The sequence below is a fragment of the Camponotus vicinus genome, unplaced genomic scaffold (genome assembly GCF_025532165.1).
Source record: "Camponotus vicinus isolate PSW18456_S1 unplaced genomic scaffold, iyCamVici1.0 SCAF_1, whole genome shotgun sequence".
Lineage (NCBI taxonomy): Eukaryota > Metazoa > Arthropoda > Insecta > Hymenoptera > Formicidae > Camponotus > Camponotus vicinus.
This window is the reverse complement of record NW_028141945.1, coordinates 19,242,434-19,263,543: the sequence shown is the minus strand read 5'-3', so window position 1 is coordinate 19,263,543 and position 21,110 is coordinate 19,242,434. Positions and strand designations below refer to the sequence as shown.

The 21,110-nt window shown below is 33.8% G+C and overlaps 2 protein-coding genes across 6 annotated transcripts; one reads left to right on the top strand and one right to left on the bottom strand.

Moving 5' to 3' along the window:
• The first annotated feature begins 392 nt into the window (after window positions 1-392).
• Window positions 393-9,192, top strand: LOC145959323 (uncharacterized). Its single transcript, XM_083078074.1, has 2 exons — window positions 393-716; window positions 2,871-9,192. The coding sequence occupies exons 1-2, from the start codon at window positions 564-566 to the stop codon at window positions 6,264-6,266; spliced, it is 3,549 nt and encodes a 1,182-aa protein (XP_082934200.1). The 5' UTR covers window positions 393-563; the 3' UTR covers window positions 6,267-9,192.
• Window positions 9,193-10,269: 1,077 nt separating this feature from the next.
• LOC145959321 (aquaporin AQPAn.G) lies at window positions 10,270-19,287 on the bottom strand. Of its 5 annotated transcripts, none has more exons than XM_083078070.1 (6): window positions 18,965-19,287; window positions 14,442-14,699; window positions 13,470-13,754; window positions 12,912-13,121; window positions 12,000-12,064; window positions 10,270-11,880 (listed from the first exon to the last, which is right to left on the bottom strand). In XM_083078070.1, the coding sequence occupies exons 2-5, from the start codon at window positions 14,697-14,699 to the stop codon at window positions 12,023-12,025; spliced, it is 795 nt and encodes a 264-aa protein (XP_082934196.1). In that variant the 5' UTR covers window positions 18,965-19,287; the 3' UTR covers window positions 10,270-11,880; window positions 12,000-12,022. The 5 variants fall into 5 exon arrangements, with proteins under 5 accessions (XP_082934196.1, XP_082934195.1, XP_082934197.1 ...); XM_083078069.1 differs by having other exon boundaries at window positions 12,000-12,057; XM_083078071.1 differs by having other exon boundaries at window positions 12,000-12,039; window positions 18,965-19,286.
• Window positions 19,288-21,110: the final 1,823 nt, after the last annotated feature.

The following is a 21,110-nucleotide window of genomic DNA, read 5'->3' as shown; positions in this document are numbered from 1 at the left end:
GGCGGCAAGCGCGCTTCCTGCTTTACCGACCGCGCGACTCCCGGCTCCTCGTATCCTCCAGCGTTCGCGCGGCGCCACCGTGCAAAGACCCGCAGAGTCCGCATGAGAGCCGGCTCGTCTTCGACATACCATTCTTTGCGCAAGCAGCGGGAGACACGCGCGACTTTGGCCAGCCTGTTCCACGTTCGTCCGCCATTATATAGCGCCGTGGCAACGGGTTACGTACCGTACCGTACCGTGGCCGCTATTCTCCGGCGAGTGAGAAGAGTGCGCGACGCGACGCTTACCGACGCTCGGCGTCGCCGAGTCGAGCGAACGAGTTCGAGCGAGCGAGCCAGCCAAAGTCGGGGGAGTAACCAGCCGAAAAGCCCGAGCTAAGCCCAGCGCTGCTGTTATCGCTACTGTTGGAGCAGCGCGGTCCCGTGCGGAGGAGTGCGAGTGATCGCGCGAGGGAGCGTCCGAGAGTGTCGGGAGAGTCGCTCGACGCGGCCACGCCGTCGCCGACGAGTCGCGGGGAAGCCGGCGCGTCCCCCGATTCCGAGTCGAGAGGAAAAAAGAGAGACATGGAGAACAGACCGTCGCCGCTGCGCTCGCGGCGCGTCTGCCGATTCTGCCTGACGGAAGCGGAGCCGTTGAGCTTCATTTACGAGCGCGACCACAACAAGCCGTTCCAGGTGCCGCTCACGCTGCAAATCATGTCCTGCGTCGCCATCGAGGTGAGTGGCCCCCCTCCTCCTCCCCCTCTTCCTCCTCCCGCGCAACCTTCTCCGCGCGATGGACTCGCTTCTCGCGAGACTCCCCCTCCCCCTCTCCCCATTATCGGGAGTTTTGTTGGAAGCGGGAGATTAGAGGGGGATGAGGATGTTTAGCCGCGAGGGGGGTGTTTGTTGTGCGATACTCGGATGCGAGTTGAGGATGTGGAGGTTGTTGCGCGGTGACATCGGTAACGTGGACAGTAGGATTGCCGGCTGATCCGGTGCGCGGCCTCGTGACGTCAGCGCTCGCGAAGAGAGGACGCGACGCGTGGTCGAGTGTTCCCGCTTAAATTTTTTTCTTTTTTTTTTTTTAATCTTCTTTACTCTCTTGGACGCCGCTATTGGGCGATCTGAGAATTCTTCGTATATGAGAGGTCGCTGGAGTGAGTAAACAACTTTTTAAGAGCGGAAGTAGGGAGGAAGTTATTTATTTTTCTTCAATGAAATTTTTGTAACTTTAAACTGATCTCGTGTCTCATTGATCTGTTTTTATTTAATAAGGTGCGTCTATTTACGTCTACATATTTTGATTCATTTTATTTAATCAATTTTTATAACTGATTTTATATATCTTGTCAACTTATTAATAAAATTATTTATTCATCTCGTTTTAATATTTGTGATGTTTATTTTTTATATTTAAATGAATACTGAAAATTTATGCGATATGTTGGAAAATCAAATTTACTTCATCTAATAATTTACTAATGAGAGATTTTATTTATTCTCTTATCTCTATTTTGAACTTTATATTTCTTTGTATATATTATACTGTATATTTATTTCTATGTTTCTCTCTTACAACTTGTCAATGTATTTTTTGCTATTGTATACATATCTGTTAATTGAAAAATGTGCAGTCTCATTTATTTCTATATTTTTTCACTGCTGTATATGTATATTTATTGTGTTTGATTATTAAATTTAATATAAAATTTAATATATTAAATTTAGATATAATTCAATATATAGAATCAATATACAATTGATCAGAATCAATATAATTGATTCTTTGACCCTTATATTATATACATTAATTTTTTATATTTTATATGATACACATGATGTAACTTTTACATCTAATGTGATCTAATTTCTTGAAGATCTATTTTTGTATACTTCATACACAATTTATTACTATAAAAAATTGTTTATTTCAATAAAAGCTTTAGGAAACAGGAAATTGTAGATGCAAAAATATATATTATGATATTCCATTCTCTTTATAATAACCATATAATTAAATGATCTATTCCTTTATTACTACATAATTTAATTTTACATTTTATTTGGATAAAATTCTACTCTTCTAATAATTTTCATGTGTCAGTTAAAATGCCATGGCTTTGTCAGAAAATCTAATCGTATTATCTTTGTTTGATTGAAATTTATGTTTATTGACTCTGCATTATCTCTCCTTAAGTAACAGCTTCCGGCATTAAAATTACTAAGCCGGTTGTTCATACTGACATTCATATACAAAATACTCTGTATATGTATGCATTTGTACATACATATATTCATATTATTCATACTTATATTATTCATTCTTTGAGCACTCATATTTAAAACTTGTATAATTTCTTTTGTTGAAGTCAATCATATCTATATCATTGAACGAAATAAAGCTCGAAAAGCACCCATCATTTCGTTTCTCTGTTTATCTTGTTCAATCATCACGCTAATCTCGAATAATTTCGTCTTCACTTGCAGTTCAATGCAAAGTGACGACGATTAATCAAACATATTCATAGAGAAAGTATGTATTGTTATTTCTTACAACTTTCTAAATAAAATCTAATTTTATTTAGAAAGTTGTAAGAAATAACAATAACATTTCTTCAAATCAATAGAGAAATCAAATTAATTTTGTATATATTATACCCATTTTAATATAATTATATACATTATTTATCATGCATCAATTTTAATCGATAAGTCCAGCAACGAAACCTCTCTTACATCTCCAGAAATTCATAAGCTTCGAAATTGATAAGCTCCGCAAACCTGAGGTGAAACCTTTCCTGCATCTCCAAATCGCTGAAGAAACTCCTCTCTGGATTCCCGATAGATGAATATATCGCTAACGAATGGCCGCAAATTTCTTCTCGACAGGTGTACGCTGCGGATGGGATGCCACAAATGATTTGCAGCATGTGCCGCTGGAATCTGGACCGTTCGTATAAATTCAAACTGCAATGTAAGAAGGCTGACGAGGCGCTACGAGACTATCCTCTGTCTGGGGTCCTGCCCAGACCTTTCCCGCCCATTCCCAACGATCCTCCAATAGAGACCGGCAACAAGAGACCCGCCGAATCCAGATTGCAGCATGATAGCGCCAAAAAGCCACGTTCCGATAACGATAATCAGAGAGATACCCGAGAGAGACGCGAGACGAGAGAAAGAGAAAGGGAAAGGGATAGAGACAGACAGAATGAAAAGAAGGATAAGTCTAGTGACCACCACGATCTTTACGAGGAGGAGCAGGACGGAGGTAGCGAGGGTGAGCAGGAGGAAGCAAACAGCATCAAGGAAGAGAGAAAACTGGAGCCCGGAGAGATCAGAGTGCACGCTTGTGATCAGTGCGAGCGCACATTCCCCCTGCGTCAAGCTCTGGCGTTGCACGTTCAGCGCGCACATCGCGATCGCAACTACAAGTGCACCGAGTGCGATCGGCATTTCTTCAGCAAGTATGACCTTAACAAGCATATGAGCACGCATTCGGAGGAAAAGCCTTTCTCGTGCACGATTTGCCAGAAGCAATTCTCGCGCTTGAACTTGTTGCAACGTCACGAGAAGGTGCATCGAGATGAAGCTCGTTACGCTTGCCAGCACTGTGATCGCGAATTCTTCACCACGGAGGAGCTCGAGAAGCACGAGGACGCGATGCACAAAAAGGACAAGCCGTTCCAGTGCAACATCTGCAACAAGCGCTTCCAGTACAAGCAGGGCTTGGAGCGGCACGAGATGCTGCACAGCGAGGACAAGACGTTCGTTTGCGACTACTGCAAGGAAGCCTTCCACACTAGCACCAAGCTGGCCCGGCATCTATCCACGCACGCCGGTCACCGGCCGTTCATGTGTAAATTGTGCCCGCGCACGTTTTTGCTCTCGCATCACTTGACGAGACACATGCGGACCCATTCCGTCGAGAAACGCCACGTGTGCGAGGATTGCGGTAAAGCGTTCAAGCGTAAGGAGAGCTTGGAGGTGCATCAGCTGACGCACACGAAGCGCACGGGAATGGGCCTCACCTGCGATGTCTGCCAAGAGTCCTGTCGCAATCGCGCCGATTACGTCACTCACATCAAACAACATATCGAGGCGGGCGAGAAGATGGGTCCGGATGGTTTGCAGCCCGACAACAAGAACAAGTCCCTCGAGCTAGATTCGGACGAAGATGAGGAGGAAGAGGATCAGTATTCAGACGGCGACGATGATTACACGCCGCCAGCATATATCGCGAAGAAAATACCGAAGGCAATACCCAGAGCTTCGGAAAGTGAAGAGGAAGAGGAAGATGAGGGAGAAGACAAGGAAGATAAATCCGAAAGGCAGGAGAAGGAAGAACGCAAAGAACACCAGGTGGTTTACCTGCGCAACAAGGACGGTAACATGGTCAAGAAGACCATTAAGACACTGATGCCAATCCAACGGCGCGATATTCAAGAACAGAAGACCGTGAAACAGAGCGCTCCCACCGGTTCTGTTGCTCAGAGCAGTTTGAAAACTTCTTCATCGTCGCAGATCAAGGATGATAACGCCAAGAGCAGCCGCGTTGACGAGACCGAGGCGCAGGTGCAAAAGATTGTCGCCTCGGTATTTAAGGAACACAAGATCCCGCTGAAACATCAGCAAAACGCCGATCAGGATCAGTCTAAAGATCCAGCAGTTCCAGTGACGAGATCCCAAACTGCTTCTCAGGAGTCTCACAAGGATAACGACAAGACGGAGACTTCTATTACGGCCACTCCGAAAGCCGTTAATACGGTTAAAGTGATTAAAAGAATCGTGTTGAGGAAGCCAGCGGGAAGCAGTAACGAGGGAACACCGGTCAGTACAGCCGGTGCCAAGGATGGAGACGCCAGCATAAGCAGCACCCCGGGCTCGCACAAAGTTAAGCGTGTGATTGTCCGCAGAATCATCCGGCAGGGCGATACTACTCGCGAAGTCATCATGAATCCAGACGGCACCGCGATAGACCCCGCGGAATTGGCGAAGTTGCCGACTGGTAACGTAGTGAAGCGAGTAGTGGTGAAGCGGCCGTTCGACAAGGGTCAGAGCCTGATGCAAGCGGTACTGCAATCCGCGGAGCAACGTCAAAAAGCAGCCGATACGGGCATCCTGAACGAGAAGTTCGAATTGAAGACCTCCACCTCACCCAGCAGCGGAGCTGCGAAGAGCTCGATCGCTTCACAGAAGGCACAGGTGATTTCCCAGAGTCAGGATCAGGAGACTAAGGAGAAGCTGGAACAACTGGAGAAGCGAGTCGAGCAGCAGAGGTTGAAGATCGAGGAACTCCAAGCCAGGAAGGCGCAGCAAGATTACGAGGCAATTGATGAGATGTTGCCGGAACGACACGACGAGTCCGAAGATGAACAGCAGCTACCGCTCAAGAGGGTGTTCGTGAAACGAAAGCAGAGTATATATGACGAGGAGCGAGAATACAATGACGACGTGGAAACGGAAGCGACGAAGATCACTCCGACCCAAGGAGTAAAGGACAACGTTGAGCAAGAATCAGTGAAGGAAGAGGAGAAAGCCATAGAAGAGACACTGGAAAATGTTCAGAAGGAAATTCAGAGCGCGTCGAAAACCACGACGACCACCACCGCCAGTAACAGCAGCACTATTACCACGAATAGCACACCCTCTAAGAAGAGTCCGACGATTTCAAGCAACAAGGTGTACTCGAACAAACGCTACATGATCGTCAAATCTGGCGAGGCGTCAGAAGTGGAGGAGATGAGTCGCGAGTTGTGCAGCATCCTAGAAACCTCCGACAACGTGGTGAAGATGCAGGAGACTATGCTGAGCGATCTCACGCAAATTTCCGGTATCACAGCGTCAGCAGCACCAGACATAAACACGTCGAGCGCGTCCGCGAAGCTGAAGACCGTCAACTCGTCGATGGAAGTCGACGAGCACATTGAGCAAGATTGCACGATAAATTGTGACGTGACCAGTATCAAAGAAGAGACCGCGATGGAGGTGGAGGTTGCGCAGGAGACGGAAATTAAGTTGGATCCCGAGGCGGACGAGTCTGTACAGGTGAGCGCTACGCAAGAAGAGACTCAGCCTGAGGGTGCAACTTTGACGCTGGACACTCAGGATCTTTCCGAGACTGCCTCGATCTTCGAGTCGTCGGATGACGTACTGGAAGTACGGAAATCGACAAGCGATAACCTAAACGATTCAGTTATCGAGCAAGGTAACGACACCATCAATCTGAACGATACCAACGACAGTCAAGACAGCCTGGAAGATAAACTTTCGCAAATGGAAGGTTAAAGGAGGTTTGATTCTATTTTATTTCATTTGTCTATTTTATTGAAGTGCTACGTCAAGTAAAAATCTCGAATTTGCTAGATCCGAGACCTCTCGCACTAATTAATTTTGATAATATTAGTAAATCGCGCTGTTTAGTTTAAGTAACGATATTAGCATCCAGGATTATGGAGCGTATTATTGCTGGATTAATGTTTATGTAATAATTATACCAATAAAATACAAAACAGATGATATAATATTGCAGTTATGAAGCAGTAAAATTAATTTTGCATGCAAAAGAAACTTTAGAATCACTTTAATTTAAAAAATAAAGGCTAAAAAATATTATTACCAAGTAATTTTTAGATAAATATAAAATTTGTTAGATATAATTATTTATGTTAATTATACGCGTTATTATTATTACAAACTATATCATTTTATTTTTATAATTCAACATAATTCTTTCTGCGCTCCTGCAAAATATTATATGCAAAATATTATGGAATATCAATCTAACTTTACAATAAATAATTCCGAAAGTTATATTTAAACTTTTATAATTTAGAGGATCTTTTTAATAATTTTGAAGTTTTTCGCGTTGAATCTTATATCCATGATCTCATCGAATTCCAAACCAACCAAATCATAAAAAGTGATATGTATTCGAAATAAAGAAGTGCGAGACGAGAATCTTGGTATGAAAACATCTTCACACGATTGATTCGGTTTTAAAACAATGTTTGTCAATGATGTTATAAATCTTACAATTAATTATGTGCTATCATACTCATTTTGCACGATAGGAAATAACAATAAAACAGATGAATTTTTAAAAGAAAACAGATAATTATTAAGAAATTGTAAATGATTCACTTGAGCTAACGAGAGTCACTTGACTTTCGCGAAATCTAGTTTTCAAGCCACTCTCTTAAAAAAATAATTTTATAATTACGACAAAATATAAGAGAAATTCAACGCAATCTTAATGAGATTGATGCGATATTATTTTCCACCCGCGATTATCGAATTCTGAAACGATCGAAGCAACAAATCGTAAAAAATGTAGCCATTCAAATTAAAGAAATGCGAAACGAGACTTATTAATAGACTCGTTATAAAAATTTACATATATCTTTCAGAAATATTTATTATAAAGTTATATCGATATTCTTTAATATTTTGCAGGAGTAGAGGGATAATTATATTAAATTATAAAAATGAAAATATATATATTTTGTAATAATAATTAAAGTATAATAATGGCATAGAATTAATAAAATAATAAATTAAATTAAATATAATAAATTAAATTAAATAAATTAAATAATAAAAAATTATTCGAAAAAGTTAATGTTTCTCTAATAATAGTATTTTTAAACATAATTTTAAGCTTTATTTTAAACCTTATTTTTTAAAAATAAGGTGAATCTCAAATTTCTTTTGTACGCAAAATTGATTTTATTTATTACTTGCTTTATAATATCGTATCATCTGTTTTATTTTTAATGCTAATTCCTTATCGTGCGAAATGGATTGATAGGAACAAAAATTTATAGGTAATATTACACAAAATCGCACCAATCGTGTGAAGACAGTTTTACAGAAAGATCTCATCTCGCATTTCTTTAATTTGAATGTAAAGTTTTTTACAACTTGGTCGCTTCGATCGTTTCAGAATTCGATGATCGCAAACGAAAGATAATATAGCGTCAATCTCATTAAGATCGCGTTAAAATTTCTTTGATGCATCCTATATTTTTTCGTAATTATTAAATTTTTTAAGAGAATGGCTTGAAAACTGCAGATTTCGCGAAAATGATGATTGTCGTAAATTCAAGTGAATTATTTATTTCGAGAGAATGAATATAAATATATATTAATGTTATTTTAGTAATTTGACACATTAAGAAATCTATTTTTAAGAATTTTATTCTATATTTTTTCGTAAAATTCTTTTTCTAAATAGTAGTTTGAAGAAAGCATATCCAATCCTTTGATATTTTCTTGATTCTGTCTCTTGATTATCTCGATTTTTCAAAACTTATGCTATTTTTGAAGTAAAGAGGTCTAGATTGAAGATAACTTTGACTAGATTTATTCGTGATGCCTTCATTTCGAATATTAACTTTCAATTCGGCACATTGCAATGAAAGAATGTATATAAATATATAGATAACCATCGGATCGTTTGGTACCGATTTTCGGAAACTAAAGCTGTGCAAGAAAAATGTGTACATACATATACAATATACTTGTCGATTTTTTTTGCAAGTTTGCTTTGGTTAATAAAGAAACATTACGTTTCTTACTTTCGTTAAATTCTACTTTTTTTAGCATTCAAATTTAACGTACAACCAGTTGCATAAACCGGTTGTCGTTTGCCGCTCCTTTCCTTCAAATTAATTAAATCACTTTTTCTATTTTTAAGAATGGTTATGATCAATATATAATTCATTTAATCCAATATATAAAATTAAGATATATATATATTAATATTCGAAAAAATGTGTTAGAATAATTTAAGCTATTTCAGATATATAATTTTATTATAATTTTTAAAAGTATGGCAAGAAAATTATGCTGATCAGATTTCAGTGCTGAAATTAATACGAGTTGAAGATAATTGGTCCATTGTATATTAGAATTATCATTAGCACGATTAAACTGATTTTTTCGAATCTTCTATTTTTTTTTTTAATATAACAATTTTTTTTAATATGTTATTGATGCAACTGATTCTGATATTGCAAATCAGCATATTTACAACGTGGGGAACATAAAAGATACTGAAGTACTAGATATACATATGACGATAGTGTAATCATATATCCAGAATTATTTCGTTCATTAGTTCTGAAGACGATAACATATGTAGGTTATCCGATACTCTGTGCAAGATATTTGGAATTATGTATGAAAAATATACAAAGTACATGGTGTGTAAGTGTAGAAGAATTCTCGACGATATTTCTTATGCCAGTCCTCCATCCTCTTTCTCTCTCTTTTACACATCTCTTCCCAATAAATGTCTAGGTAATAAATAAATAAAAAAATTATACACATTATACAGGGTGTCTCATTTTAATGTCCCACCTCAAATAACTTTCTTATTTTTAATTTTAGAAAAAGATGTTTCAGACAAAAGTTGTATGGTTTCAAGGGGGACATAAGGTGGTGTCATTAGTTTGACCTTGAATAGTTGCTTCAAGGTCACGTAAAGGTCACCTTCAATTTTTTAAATGAAACCCCTTACTTTCTATTGCATATTCTTGTAGCTTATCTCGAGAGCTTTCCAAAACACTATAATTAAGTACCTTTTCGTTAAGTACTTTTTGAGTTATGAGGCTTGAAATAATTTCTTAATTTTACATAAACCGTAAAATATCTTGTAAAATATTCATTTTTCGATTATCTTACCTTAATACTTTTACGTACAAAATAATGAGAGGAATCAATTGGTGTAAAGAAAACACATAGTTGTTTTTAAGAAAAAATATGGAATTGTTAATTGCAAATTACATATTTTTTCTTAAAAACAACTATGTGTTTTCTTTACACCAATTGATTCCTCTCATTATTTTGTACATAAAAGTATTAAGGTAAGATAATCGAAAAATGAATATTTTACAAGATATTTTACGGTTTATGTAAAATTAAGAAATTATTTCAAACCTCATAACTCAAAAAGTACTTAACGAAAAGGTACTTAATTATAGTGTTTTGGAAAGCTCCCGAGATGAGCTACAAGAATATGCAATAGAAAGTAGGGGGTTTCATTTAAAAAATTGAAGGTGACCTTTACGTGACCTTGAAGCAACTATTTAAGGTCAAACTAATGACACCACCTTATGTCTCCCTTGAAACCATACAACTTTTGTCTGAAACATCTTTTTCTAAAATTAAAAATAAGAAAGTTATTTGGGATGGTGGGACATTAAAATGGGACACCCTGTATATAATTATGTAGTATTATGATATTTTATTAGTTATGATGAAGAGGATGAATATATAATTGAAAGAATTTATGTATAAAAACTTAGACTTTATTCCGTACACATTACATATATATAATTCTTACATTTACATGATACATATATTTTGAATCATTATTATTACATAAATATATAATCTATTAATTACATAGATATAATAATATATAATGCTATACTTTCATTTATAGAAAAAAATGCATACGGTTGCGAGTGTATTAAATATATGTAGGTAGATTAAATGTCACATATACGTGATTATGCTTGACAATTAGTCTTATTTTTATGACGTTTTTACGAAATTAGTAGCTTTTAATCAAATATTAATTCTCGTGCATGTAGGTATGAAAGATTCAGAGAACATCCGCGATAATCGAGTAGAAAGTACTTTGAAAATCGATTATAAATTCGCGTGTAAACTTGCGCGAAATGACTACGAACATTCATCTGTATTAATCTAACATTAAGCGAAATGATCGAAAAGTCACGCAAGCGCATAAATTAATTATACCCAAATAAATACATACGATTTATAAAAATATAATGAATAATTCCATTGAGGCAAATCTTTTTTCCCCGCACGTTATTTATTATTATTTTATATGTATGATGAAATTAATTATTAAACTATTAGAGAATGATGAATTATTGCAACATCGCGTGCTCAGTCTCAATTAATAATTAAATGAGGGTAACAATTATTAGAAATTAAATTAAGTCTTGATAATTTTCACTGATGAGAGAGCGGTTAATACTTTAAAATAAATTAAAAGAATATCTGCAAAAAAATTTTTGTTTGACTTGCGTTTATATTGACGAAAAGAGATACATATTTATTATAAGAGATATATATTCTAGATGTTATAATTAAACATAAAATCAAATGTCGAAAATATCTATTCATTTTAGCAAATTGCGTGATTTTTCAATTATTATAAATTCAATTAATATAAAAGCGCGGTGGGAATCAGCCGAATGCTCATCGATCGATTATCGAAATACAATACGTGCAACTGCAATATCAACTGCACCTGTCGTCAAATGGCATGAGATGTCGGCATTATTTAAAATATTTTGTAGCGAAAGATCTCTTTGGCTTTCTTCAAATATTCGTTTGTGTTTTCGTTCTTATCTCAAATGATTTGTGAGACGATCTAGAAACATATGATACAATTAAACTTTCATTAAATATATTTATGTATAATTTATGTAATGAAAATTTTTGTATGAATTGGTAATATTTTATAAGAAAATTCCTCAAAATTATTATATATTTGGCCTTATAATATGTTTTCAAATGTTTTGATTTCAACAAAATTGTTAACAAAACCAACAAAAGTGTGAAAATCCTAAAAAGTTTTATTTTTTAATTTAAGATTAATTGTAATTGTGATAATTGCATTTCTAGATCATTCTTAGCGATCATTAAAAACCGACACTTTTCTAATAATATTCATTTAAAAAGTAATACAATTTTTAACTTCAGTTTTGCAATTTGCGCTTCGCACTTTTCACAATAAAAGCCGTTTAATAATTTTTATTATATTATCGATAACACACAATTGGCGAACTGACAAGATTATTATAAAATGTTGATTAGAGCATCAAGCGGGATTGACGTGTTTCCTGGTAAGATTCTGGAGCTGCAAAACAAGGATGTTTTGACTTTTGCTTTTCCCTTTTTTTTCACACATGCGAAAGTATTCTCTATTCTACAAATAAATTACTAAATTGTTTTGTGCATGTCTGGGCATCTTCGTACCTTAAAGTCCGTTATGTCCGCTGTCAATATACTCGAACCTCTGCGGGACAGAGACGATCTGTGTACTTAGAATGGAAATTTTATTCCGAGGAAAATCGTGCACCAGATTTGGTAGTCATGAGATTTTGTAAAGAATAAGAAAGAGAGCGGAAAAATAAGTAAGAAAATTTGAAGAGAGCTTATTTGATTCTTGCATTTCATCATTTCTCCAAAAAATTTCTGAATAATTATTTTTGCGATTTTGCGTTTTAATGAAAAAAAAATTATTTAAATATGATTTTCTCAAGATTTTTATTCTTTGGAAATAATCAAAAAATAAAATTTATCTATATTGCATTTTATCATCATGCATTACGAACATGCATGCGTTATATAGTGCATACATAACAGTATAGTCTGTCTCATAAAGGATTGGATAAATACTTGAACTTTTGAGATTCCAGAATTTCATTAACAAGGAGAAAAAATATCGAAAGTTATAAATTATAGTAAATATCTATAAATAAAGTTAATACATGCAATAATTTTTAAGCGATTTAAATCTTGTTAATGCAGAGGAAGATGCCAGACTTACATTGTTAATATTTATTTAGAAACTACTTTCCAACCATTTTTTCAGACATTAAGAATCAAAAGTTCATAACATGCCACTTAATTTTTAATAGTTATCAAGAATTTTTATATATACATATTTTATATAAAAAAAACTTATAAAATAGTTATAGTTTTATTAAGAAAAATTTAGGAAGTTAAATAAAATTAATAAACTAAAAGGTTTGTCGAAAATTAATAATTTCGAAATCTAATGAATTTTTTTTCTGAAAATTGAGAATTAATTACAAGATCTTGACAACTGAATGCTTTTTATTCATGTCTGAAAGTGGCTTTTCACATTCTTGTGGTATAATATACCTCCTTCTCTTCATTGGCAACGGAGGCATAGGTCCTAACGGGAACTTCTGGTTCCTTGGCGGGCCCAATTGCGTGCACGTAAATTAACGCACCAGCGATGCCGCCCATAATCGGGCCTACCCAGTACACCCAATGGTCATGGAAGGCACCCATCACCACGGCGCTGCCCAGCGAACGCGCTGGATTCATTCCGGCGCCCGTTCGCGGGATCTGATTATTACAAAAATATTGTTACAAAGATGTAAAATGATTATAAATATTATTATTAAAATAATTATTGTTATAAAGATGTAAAATAATTATAAACGGAAAAAAAGAGAATTAATTTCTTCTATTATTATACATGCTTATTTTTTAATATTATTTTCTTAATTAGAAATTTTATTATTTAGAAAAATTATTTTCTTAATTTTGCACTTTAGAATATAATTTTAGAGTATACGTTGTGTGTGAAGTGGAACACAATTTTAAATAATGCAGATTGAGTTTAAAAACTGAAATAAAAATTAAATTGAAAAATTAAAGAAAGAAAATGCGTTTAACAAAATTATCAATTACGCCGACAATATGGCCGACGGTGACCACCAGGCCGATTAGGAGAGGCGCGATGCCTTTGCTGTCCGGTTTAGCAGCATCGCATGCGCCGCAGATAACCAGGACCAGGATCAACGCGAGGAGGAACTCCACGCCGAGTCCTTGGACCGGAGTGATCCCGTGAGAGAGCTTCACTACACCCAAGGCGTGCTCCATCGACTCCGCTGAAAGGGCTCGCAGAATCGCCGAACCTGCGATGGCGCCCGCACATTGTGCAATGACATACAGAATGCCCCTGATGATCGGCACCTGCCGAGTAAAAATTAGAATCTTATTAGGATAATAGAATTATTTAGGCAAGAAAAAATACTTGAACAGACATCAAGATAATTGAACGATGGAATTAGTGTAATAAGTACTCGATCAAAATTCAAAGATTGACATTGAAAAGTGATATTGAAAAGTGATTGTTATATTAATGCGTCATTTGTTTAATTAATTCAAGATCAGAGAATGATCGTCGATTTTTTTTTATTTACAGTTCCACTTCTTTGTAGATGATCAATTTTCATTGCGTGATATCGAATTTCTCGGATGAGTATAAATTTCATTTGTGGAGTAAAATATAACGATTCTCGGTTTACATATGATTTATATACATTGGATTAGAGCGACATAAAATATTCCAAAGGTTCTAAATAGAATAATGCTCAAACGAACTTTTAAACAAATTAGAAATAAATAATAGCAATAAAGAACATTAGAAAGCTGAGGAAAAATTTCGATAGTTCTTTATTATATTAAATTATATAATTTATTTTTAACGAGTTATAAACATATTTTAATGAATTATAAGTCATGTATAAAAATCAGTTATTATATTGATAATGATAAGAATTTATTTACATAAAATGTAAATATAAATTAAAATTAAAAAAATTAAATTATAATACACACAACGTGTGTATATATCATCAGTTGTGTGTATCACTTTACCTTGCCGATGATGACAAGACCGCAAGTGACTGCCGGATTAACGTGACCACCGGAAACGTGACCCATCCCCTGAATTGCACTCGCTACTACCAAACCGAAAGCCAGACCGATAGCGACAACATTTTCAGTTACCACGGCACCGCAACCGAAGAAGTTGAGCAACAGGGTGCCAAGAAATTCTGCCAACAGACCACGTGGAAGTCCGGCTTTCTTGTCGGTAAGCTCGTCAGCGCCCAGAGCGCTTTTTATATTCACCATCTGCGAGAAAAATTCAAGATATTTAAGTAGAAAATAAATCAAAAATAAAATATAGAGAAAAGAAAATGGAATGAGAGAGAGAGAGAGAAAGAGATAATAAAAGAAATATTACAATATGTAAAAATATATATAAAATTGTCTCCAACAACAAAACAATCAAAGATTTTAATACAATAGAGAAAATATAGTAAATATTTCAAAATTAAAAAATTGATACAATATATTCTATTTTTATATCATAAAAAAATAATTTTTATTAAAATATATAATTGCCATTTGCAGACTTTTCCAAAAGATAAAAGTTGAGATAATTTTTTTTTCATAGATGAAAAAGATATTTAATTTACTATCTTCTTTACGCGAAGGAAAGATATTCTGTGTAGGATGTGTTTTTGTTCTTCTTTTATACGCTCGTATAAAATTTGATGGCCTTTTCTTCTTGTAACGTCTTGTGTAACACTTCCTTAGCGATATTTAGCGGTTTTGTCGATCAACGACTAGCGGATCTAGATCGAGGACACGTTTTACGAGCACAGCCGCGACGAAAGAGCTTCGACAACCTGCATTACGTATGCAGATCGTCACATCCTCGTCTCGAATTACTTAATCGCTCTAAAGCTCGTTGATGATCACCTACGCGCTTTAATTAAGACAGATTAAGCTTTTTTGCGATGGAAACACATAGAAAGAAATATTTCATTATCAACAAGCAATAAATTTATTTTTACTTTTGCGAAATAAAAATAAAATTGCATGCTGCTAATGAAATATCTTTTTTACCAATAAACATTCCATTGAGCAGCGAAAATGCGACGCGTTTTCTTTAATATTACATATAAAATAAAATCACAAACGTATATTTGAATCATATATTAATTAAATTTATTCTGAAGGGAAACCTTATTTTGTTTTACACATAATTTTCAGATGTTAATTTCTCCTATTCGTTCTCATGCTTTCTGTTTTTAATATCTATCTAATATATATTTCCTCTTTTAACATCTAAAAGCAGCAAAATTGCGTCGGGAACAATCAATTCCTTTTTCCAAAAAATATCATCTGGCAGGTGGATTACATAATTACGTGATCGTCGTTACTAAAGTCGTAAGACGAGATGATCGGATCCTACAGATGATGTCACAGACCAAGATTGTTCCTCCTTCGCATCCGTCCGTATATGTGTCATAAAACTATTTGACGCTTATGAGACCGATTTGCTAAATTGCACCGTTACGAAATCACGTAGATATTAAAGGAACCGGATTTATTTGTTGGTGCATTTATGCGATTCGCATGATCGATATTATGTTTTCTCAGCCCCTCAGTATGTTCGCGAATGTTTGGATTGTAAACAGCAATGAAGCTTAAATTAAATTAGGGACTTGGAATTTTAAGGTCGGACAACATTTTTGTGGGATTTATTACAACATTAATTTTATTTAAGAAATATTTTGTACAAAATTTGTGGATAGAAATAAAATTTATTAATTTAAATATTTTTTTCATTTTATAGGAATGTCATATGTCATAAAATATTAATGTTAATTCTATAATCACAAGAGTTTATTACTATTAATATAATTTATGCACAATGTTTCTAGCAAATTATATTTTTATAATAAAATTTTTTCATATATAGGATGTTTCAGAATTCGGCATTTTAAAAACAGATGCTCCGACATCAATTTTCAACTTAATTTTCTTCAACCAAAAGTTTTGTACTTGTTTTTGAAATTCTTTAAAGTTTTGTGGAACTTTCTGTGACTATTTATGCATTTCGCTCATGCGGCGTAATTCGCTAAATTAATGAATTCCGCTTGGTCGGCAATTTCGCGGGATCGTAAAAGAGGTAATGTTCGCACATTAATATAGCGGGCGACGTACGACACCGTCGGGAAATTCTGCGAAAGTACGGCCTCCAATCTTTATTTCCATCGTTTATTTACCTTTGCTTCCATTTATTTGATTGCTTTTAGCATGATTCCGGCATTAATTTTACAAATGCGAGTGTTAATAAGATTACAAATAAGATTTCACGATTGCTGTTAAAAAGAACGTGTCCGCTAATGTTTTAAACAATTATTTATTATTTGCTTTGGCAAATCTCTATGCGTTAGATACCTATTACGAAATGCTTTATGAGAACACGTGAATCGAGAAGAGGACCACTTGATAAATTTCTCTGAAAATCTCGTAATATATTCTAATTTCAAAAGCGCAAACGTGCTCTTATTTATTTAATTTACGTAATATCGTTTTGCGTTATATTATTATTCATATATTTTTCTTATTATATATTTTACTTATTATTTATTTATTTATTATGTATATGTATATATCATCATCAAATATTTATAAAATATTAAAATTATATGTTGATATATACATATAATTTTAATATTTTATAAATATCTAATGATGATTTTTTTAATTCGAGTAATATTTATGTTTAATCATAATATGATTATAATTATTTAATTAAAAATTTCAACTTTCTGTTGTGTCCATATGGAATTTTAATCGACAAAATATTCAAAATTCATGATAAAATATTCAAAATTTATTCCTGTATAAAGCGATAATTATTTTCTCAACAATTAAAAATGGTATAACACGAATGAACTGTAAATTGGCACGAAACTTTGAATTTTTATTAAAACGCGTTTTCGTTTCTTTTGTTCTTTTTCATTTTTTTTTTTCTATTGTCACTTGCATTTAGCAACGAAGAAAATAAGGTCGTCTTTCGCGACGCGATTATCGATATCGGTGTTCCACCTGGCGGCAATAAAACCCCCTCTCTTTGGATCTCACCTGAGAATCCCACTTCGCTTCTCTACGATTGTCGTCGATCATTCCGTGAAAGCGAAGATCGGTCGATTCGGAAGCATAAATCGCCGGTTAGATTCTCGGCGATTTATCGCCGACCGTTAGAGAGATCGTTATCCCTATATGGTCTCTTAGAATTTTTCCCTCCACTTATTTTATTTTTCTCAGATGGACACCGTACGACTTCTTCTCGATCCCTTTAAAGGATCGCTCGACTATGTCGGACTGGCAATCCATTCGTTCCACTTTATAAACCAATAGCTTTTTCAATGCATCGTTAATCATCAAAGATTTAATTTGACTTAGTTTGATTTTAATTTCAAATTTTTTGTCCCATAAATATATAATTTAATTTTTAAATTCAATTTTATTAAATTATAAAATATTTTCGAATCACATTTAAATTTTAAATCTCTCTTAAATATTAGTCTTACTCTTAAATATTAGTCTTAGTTAAATTTAAAAAAATCTAAATTAAATATTTCATTTAATTATTGTGTGTTATATAATTTTACTATACAAATTTTATTTTATTTTTATCTTTTTCTTTTTTATTATTATTTTTTTTATGATTGTATCTTTTAATCTAATTTATTATTTCAATTTAATTCCTAATTTAATCCAATTACCCATTTATTTCTAAGATACAATTTATATATTAATAATTGTTATATGACTGAGACTGAATATCTTATTTAATTATTTATTTAATAAAATAAGATAACATAAAATAAGATTTTACAAAGAATAAAATAATTTAATAATAACAATCTCTATATATTTTCCTTTAAAAAAAATTGAACCTTATTAATTATGTTTTAAATGTCATCGAACACTGTAACGCGTATTTATTCATATCGTACATATATCGATGGAAATAATAAACGGGAGCAATGATAAATCATTGCGTAGCTTCCGCAAAAACAGTGCGCGATAAAGACAAAAATAGTTAAAATGTTTGCACGAATGTCACGTATCTACTAAAAATGATCGCGATTTGTATACGCATCTCGTATGCACCTCACGTTAAATTGCTAGTCTGATTCGAATCATAAAAGCTCGGTTCTGCGTCTAATGCAGCGCGATTGCATTTCAACCTTTTAACAAAGATAACAGTCTACACATGTTTCTTTGATTGAAAACCCTCCCCACATGTCCATTAAGCTTTTCCGATAGATCTTGCTATTTTATACATTTTTGAAGCACTGAATAATTTTATTATAGTAAATATTGTGTTTTCAATTTTGGCAATCGGTTATTCTATTGTTTTTTTATTATGTATTACTAAATTTAAATCTAAATAAATAATAAATAAATAAATAATTAAATAAGTAAATAAATAAATAATAAGTAAATAAATAAATAATAGGTAAATAAATAAATATAATATATATTTTTTTTAAATAAATGAGAATAATAATGATGCAAATAGAACTCACCCCGAAATTTCGTAACTGATGTTTACACTAAATCCTTTCTTCTAATTTTCTGTCAACAGCTGCTGACGAGCTCCTAAAAGTTTCTTCAGAATCGTTTGATAGTCCCTTGACAGATGCTTGCCAGTTCGTTAAAAGTTATTAAATAAATTTTCTTCGAATGTTATTCGAGAATCGTTTGAGATTCTTTCGAATACTTTTGAAGGGTTTTTCTAAAAATCTTTCGAGTGGAGTCGGTTCACGATAAAGCCGAGATGATTCCTTGAGAGCGACCGAATGACAACTGTCGCAAATGAAGCTCTCGGGCCGGTCGGGCCTCACGTAGGTAGATATCTGTTCTGGTACTCTACCAGCTGGCTGGCTGACATCAAAGTAGAAGGGATATCGCGGTTAAAAGTAGCGAATGCAGGCGCGTAAACAACGTGGATGAATCCATGCGTGGAATATACGCGATATTTTAATAAACGTCAAACCTTATACGAGAATGGCTTAAATTTTAAAATATGCCATTGAGATTAATGATAAATACATCTTTGACATTAACGTTTTAATTTTGAATAAATACACGTGTGATTATGAGGTCTTATAGAAAGTTTAAATCTAAAAATTTGGCGTTCAAAGGGTAACAACTAAAACTTCTGTAGAATTATAAGAATTAAAAAAAAATTTATTACAGGAAAAAACATTCAAATTTTTTATAAATCGAATAAAAAAAAGTTAATTATTTTTTCTTCTTTTTCTCCTAAATAATCAAAAAGTTGAAAAACCTATTTAAATTTAAAATTTTTTTTTGTAATTAGATTGAGAAAATTGTAAGTAATTTTCAGAATATACAACATTAAAAAGATCGCAGGTAAGGATTTCAATTTTAATTTTAATCTAATAAATAAAATTATCGCAAGATTAAAATTTCAAAAAAATGTGTATGTTTTAAACTATCTAAAACGTATTTAGACTTTTCCAAATTATCATAAAAATACTTAAGTTTTTTAAAAACTGCTTAAAAAAAGGATATATTTTTGCTTAAATTTGCTTCCAACGTACTACTTTTGGTCTGTTGTAATCTTTCTCTCCAATTCTTTGTGAAATGCGATTGTTTTAGAAAGCTAGAAAGGAAATAAGAAACTCGTTTGCGACTCGTTTATCGCCTGAATAAGGATCGTCTGAGGATCATTTTATTTAAAATTTTACAATATTATTTCTACAAAAATATATTTTTACATAGATATATAAATCGACAAAATTTGTTTTAATAATCTATAAAAATAACTTCTAATAATCAGATACGAGAGAAACATGGCGATGCAGTTTTTCTAGCGAACAACTTTTCTCTTCGAATTTCTTTCGATTGCAGTTTTTCCGAAACATTTAATCGGAAATAGCTACTTCCTGGTAGGAAAAGGAAAGTACGGTTTCAACGGTACTTCTTTGCAGAGCACGCGATGCATAACGAAGGGGGAATCGTCTAACCGCAACAGCGACTACTCTAAAGACGATGAATTCATTTTAGCCTTCACCTTTACGATTAAACGCTTCACGATTTATAATTCTTCTTTCCATTTATTTAAATATCTTTTTTTATCTCGATTTAAATTAAATATTTTTAAATTTGTGTAAGATAATTTTAGTTTATGAAAGTAACAAAATAATTTGTTTATACATATTTTTATTTTTATTTTAATGATTCTTATTCATTTTTTTATTTTTATTTAAAATTGATCTGCTTTGTACTTATTTATTTATTTCTCTTGTTTTAATTTTATTTTCTTATTTAGCTTTTATTTTGTTTATCACACAAACATTCTTTTTATCTTTAACTCTCAATGTATTTGAGTTTAGAGTCTTTCCTAAATTTAATCTGCCATATAATTTGCGTAAAACATAAATATGGAGATTCGGTGGTAATTGCGCGTTAATATCTTTAAACGTGAAATATTGGCCCTGCCATCTTGCATAATCTTCTTTTCAACTTGTTAAACCAATCGTGCACGTAAGTCGAGTATCATCATGGCAATTGGCGTACAAACATGGTAATAGACGACATTCGAAAAATGCAAAGATGGAAGCGAATGACGCGAGAAAATGTTAAGTAGTCGTTCGATCAATTCGTGTAACTCGAAACGCGATTCATCACGCATAATCATCTCCG

Excerpts from the sequence above, each read along its gene's own strand:
- LOC145959323 (XM_083078074.1), top strand. The coding sequence starts at position 564 with ATGGAGAACAGACCGTCGCCGCTGCGCTCGCGGCGCGTCTGCCGATTC. Across the intron at positions 717-2,870 it reads TGTCCTGCGTCGCCATCGAG|GTGTACGCTGCGGATGGGAT; the intron begins GTGAGTGGCCCC and ends TCTTCTCGACAG.
- LOC145959321 (XM_083078069.1), bottom strand. The coding sequence starts at position 14,699 with ATGGTGAATATAAAAAGCGCTCTGGGCGCTGACGAGCTTACCGACAAG. Across the intron at positions 13,122-13,469 it reads CCGTCGGCCATATTGTCGGC|ATCCCGCGAACGGGCGCCGG; the intron begins GTAATTGATAAT and ends TGTAATAATCAG. Across the intron at positions 12,058-12,911 it reads TTGCCAATGAAGAGAAGGAG|ATCGTCTCTGTCCCGCAGAG; the intron begins GTATATTATACC and ends CTAAGTACACAG.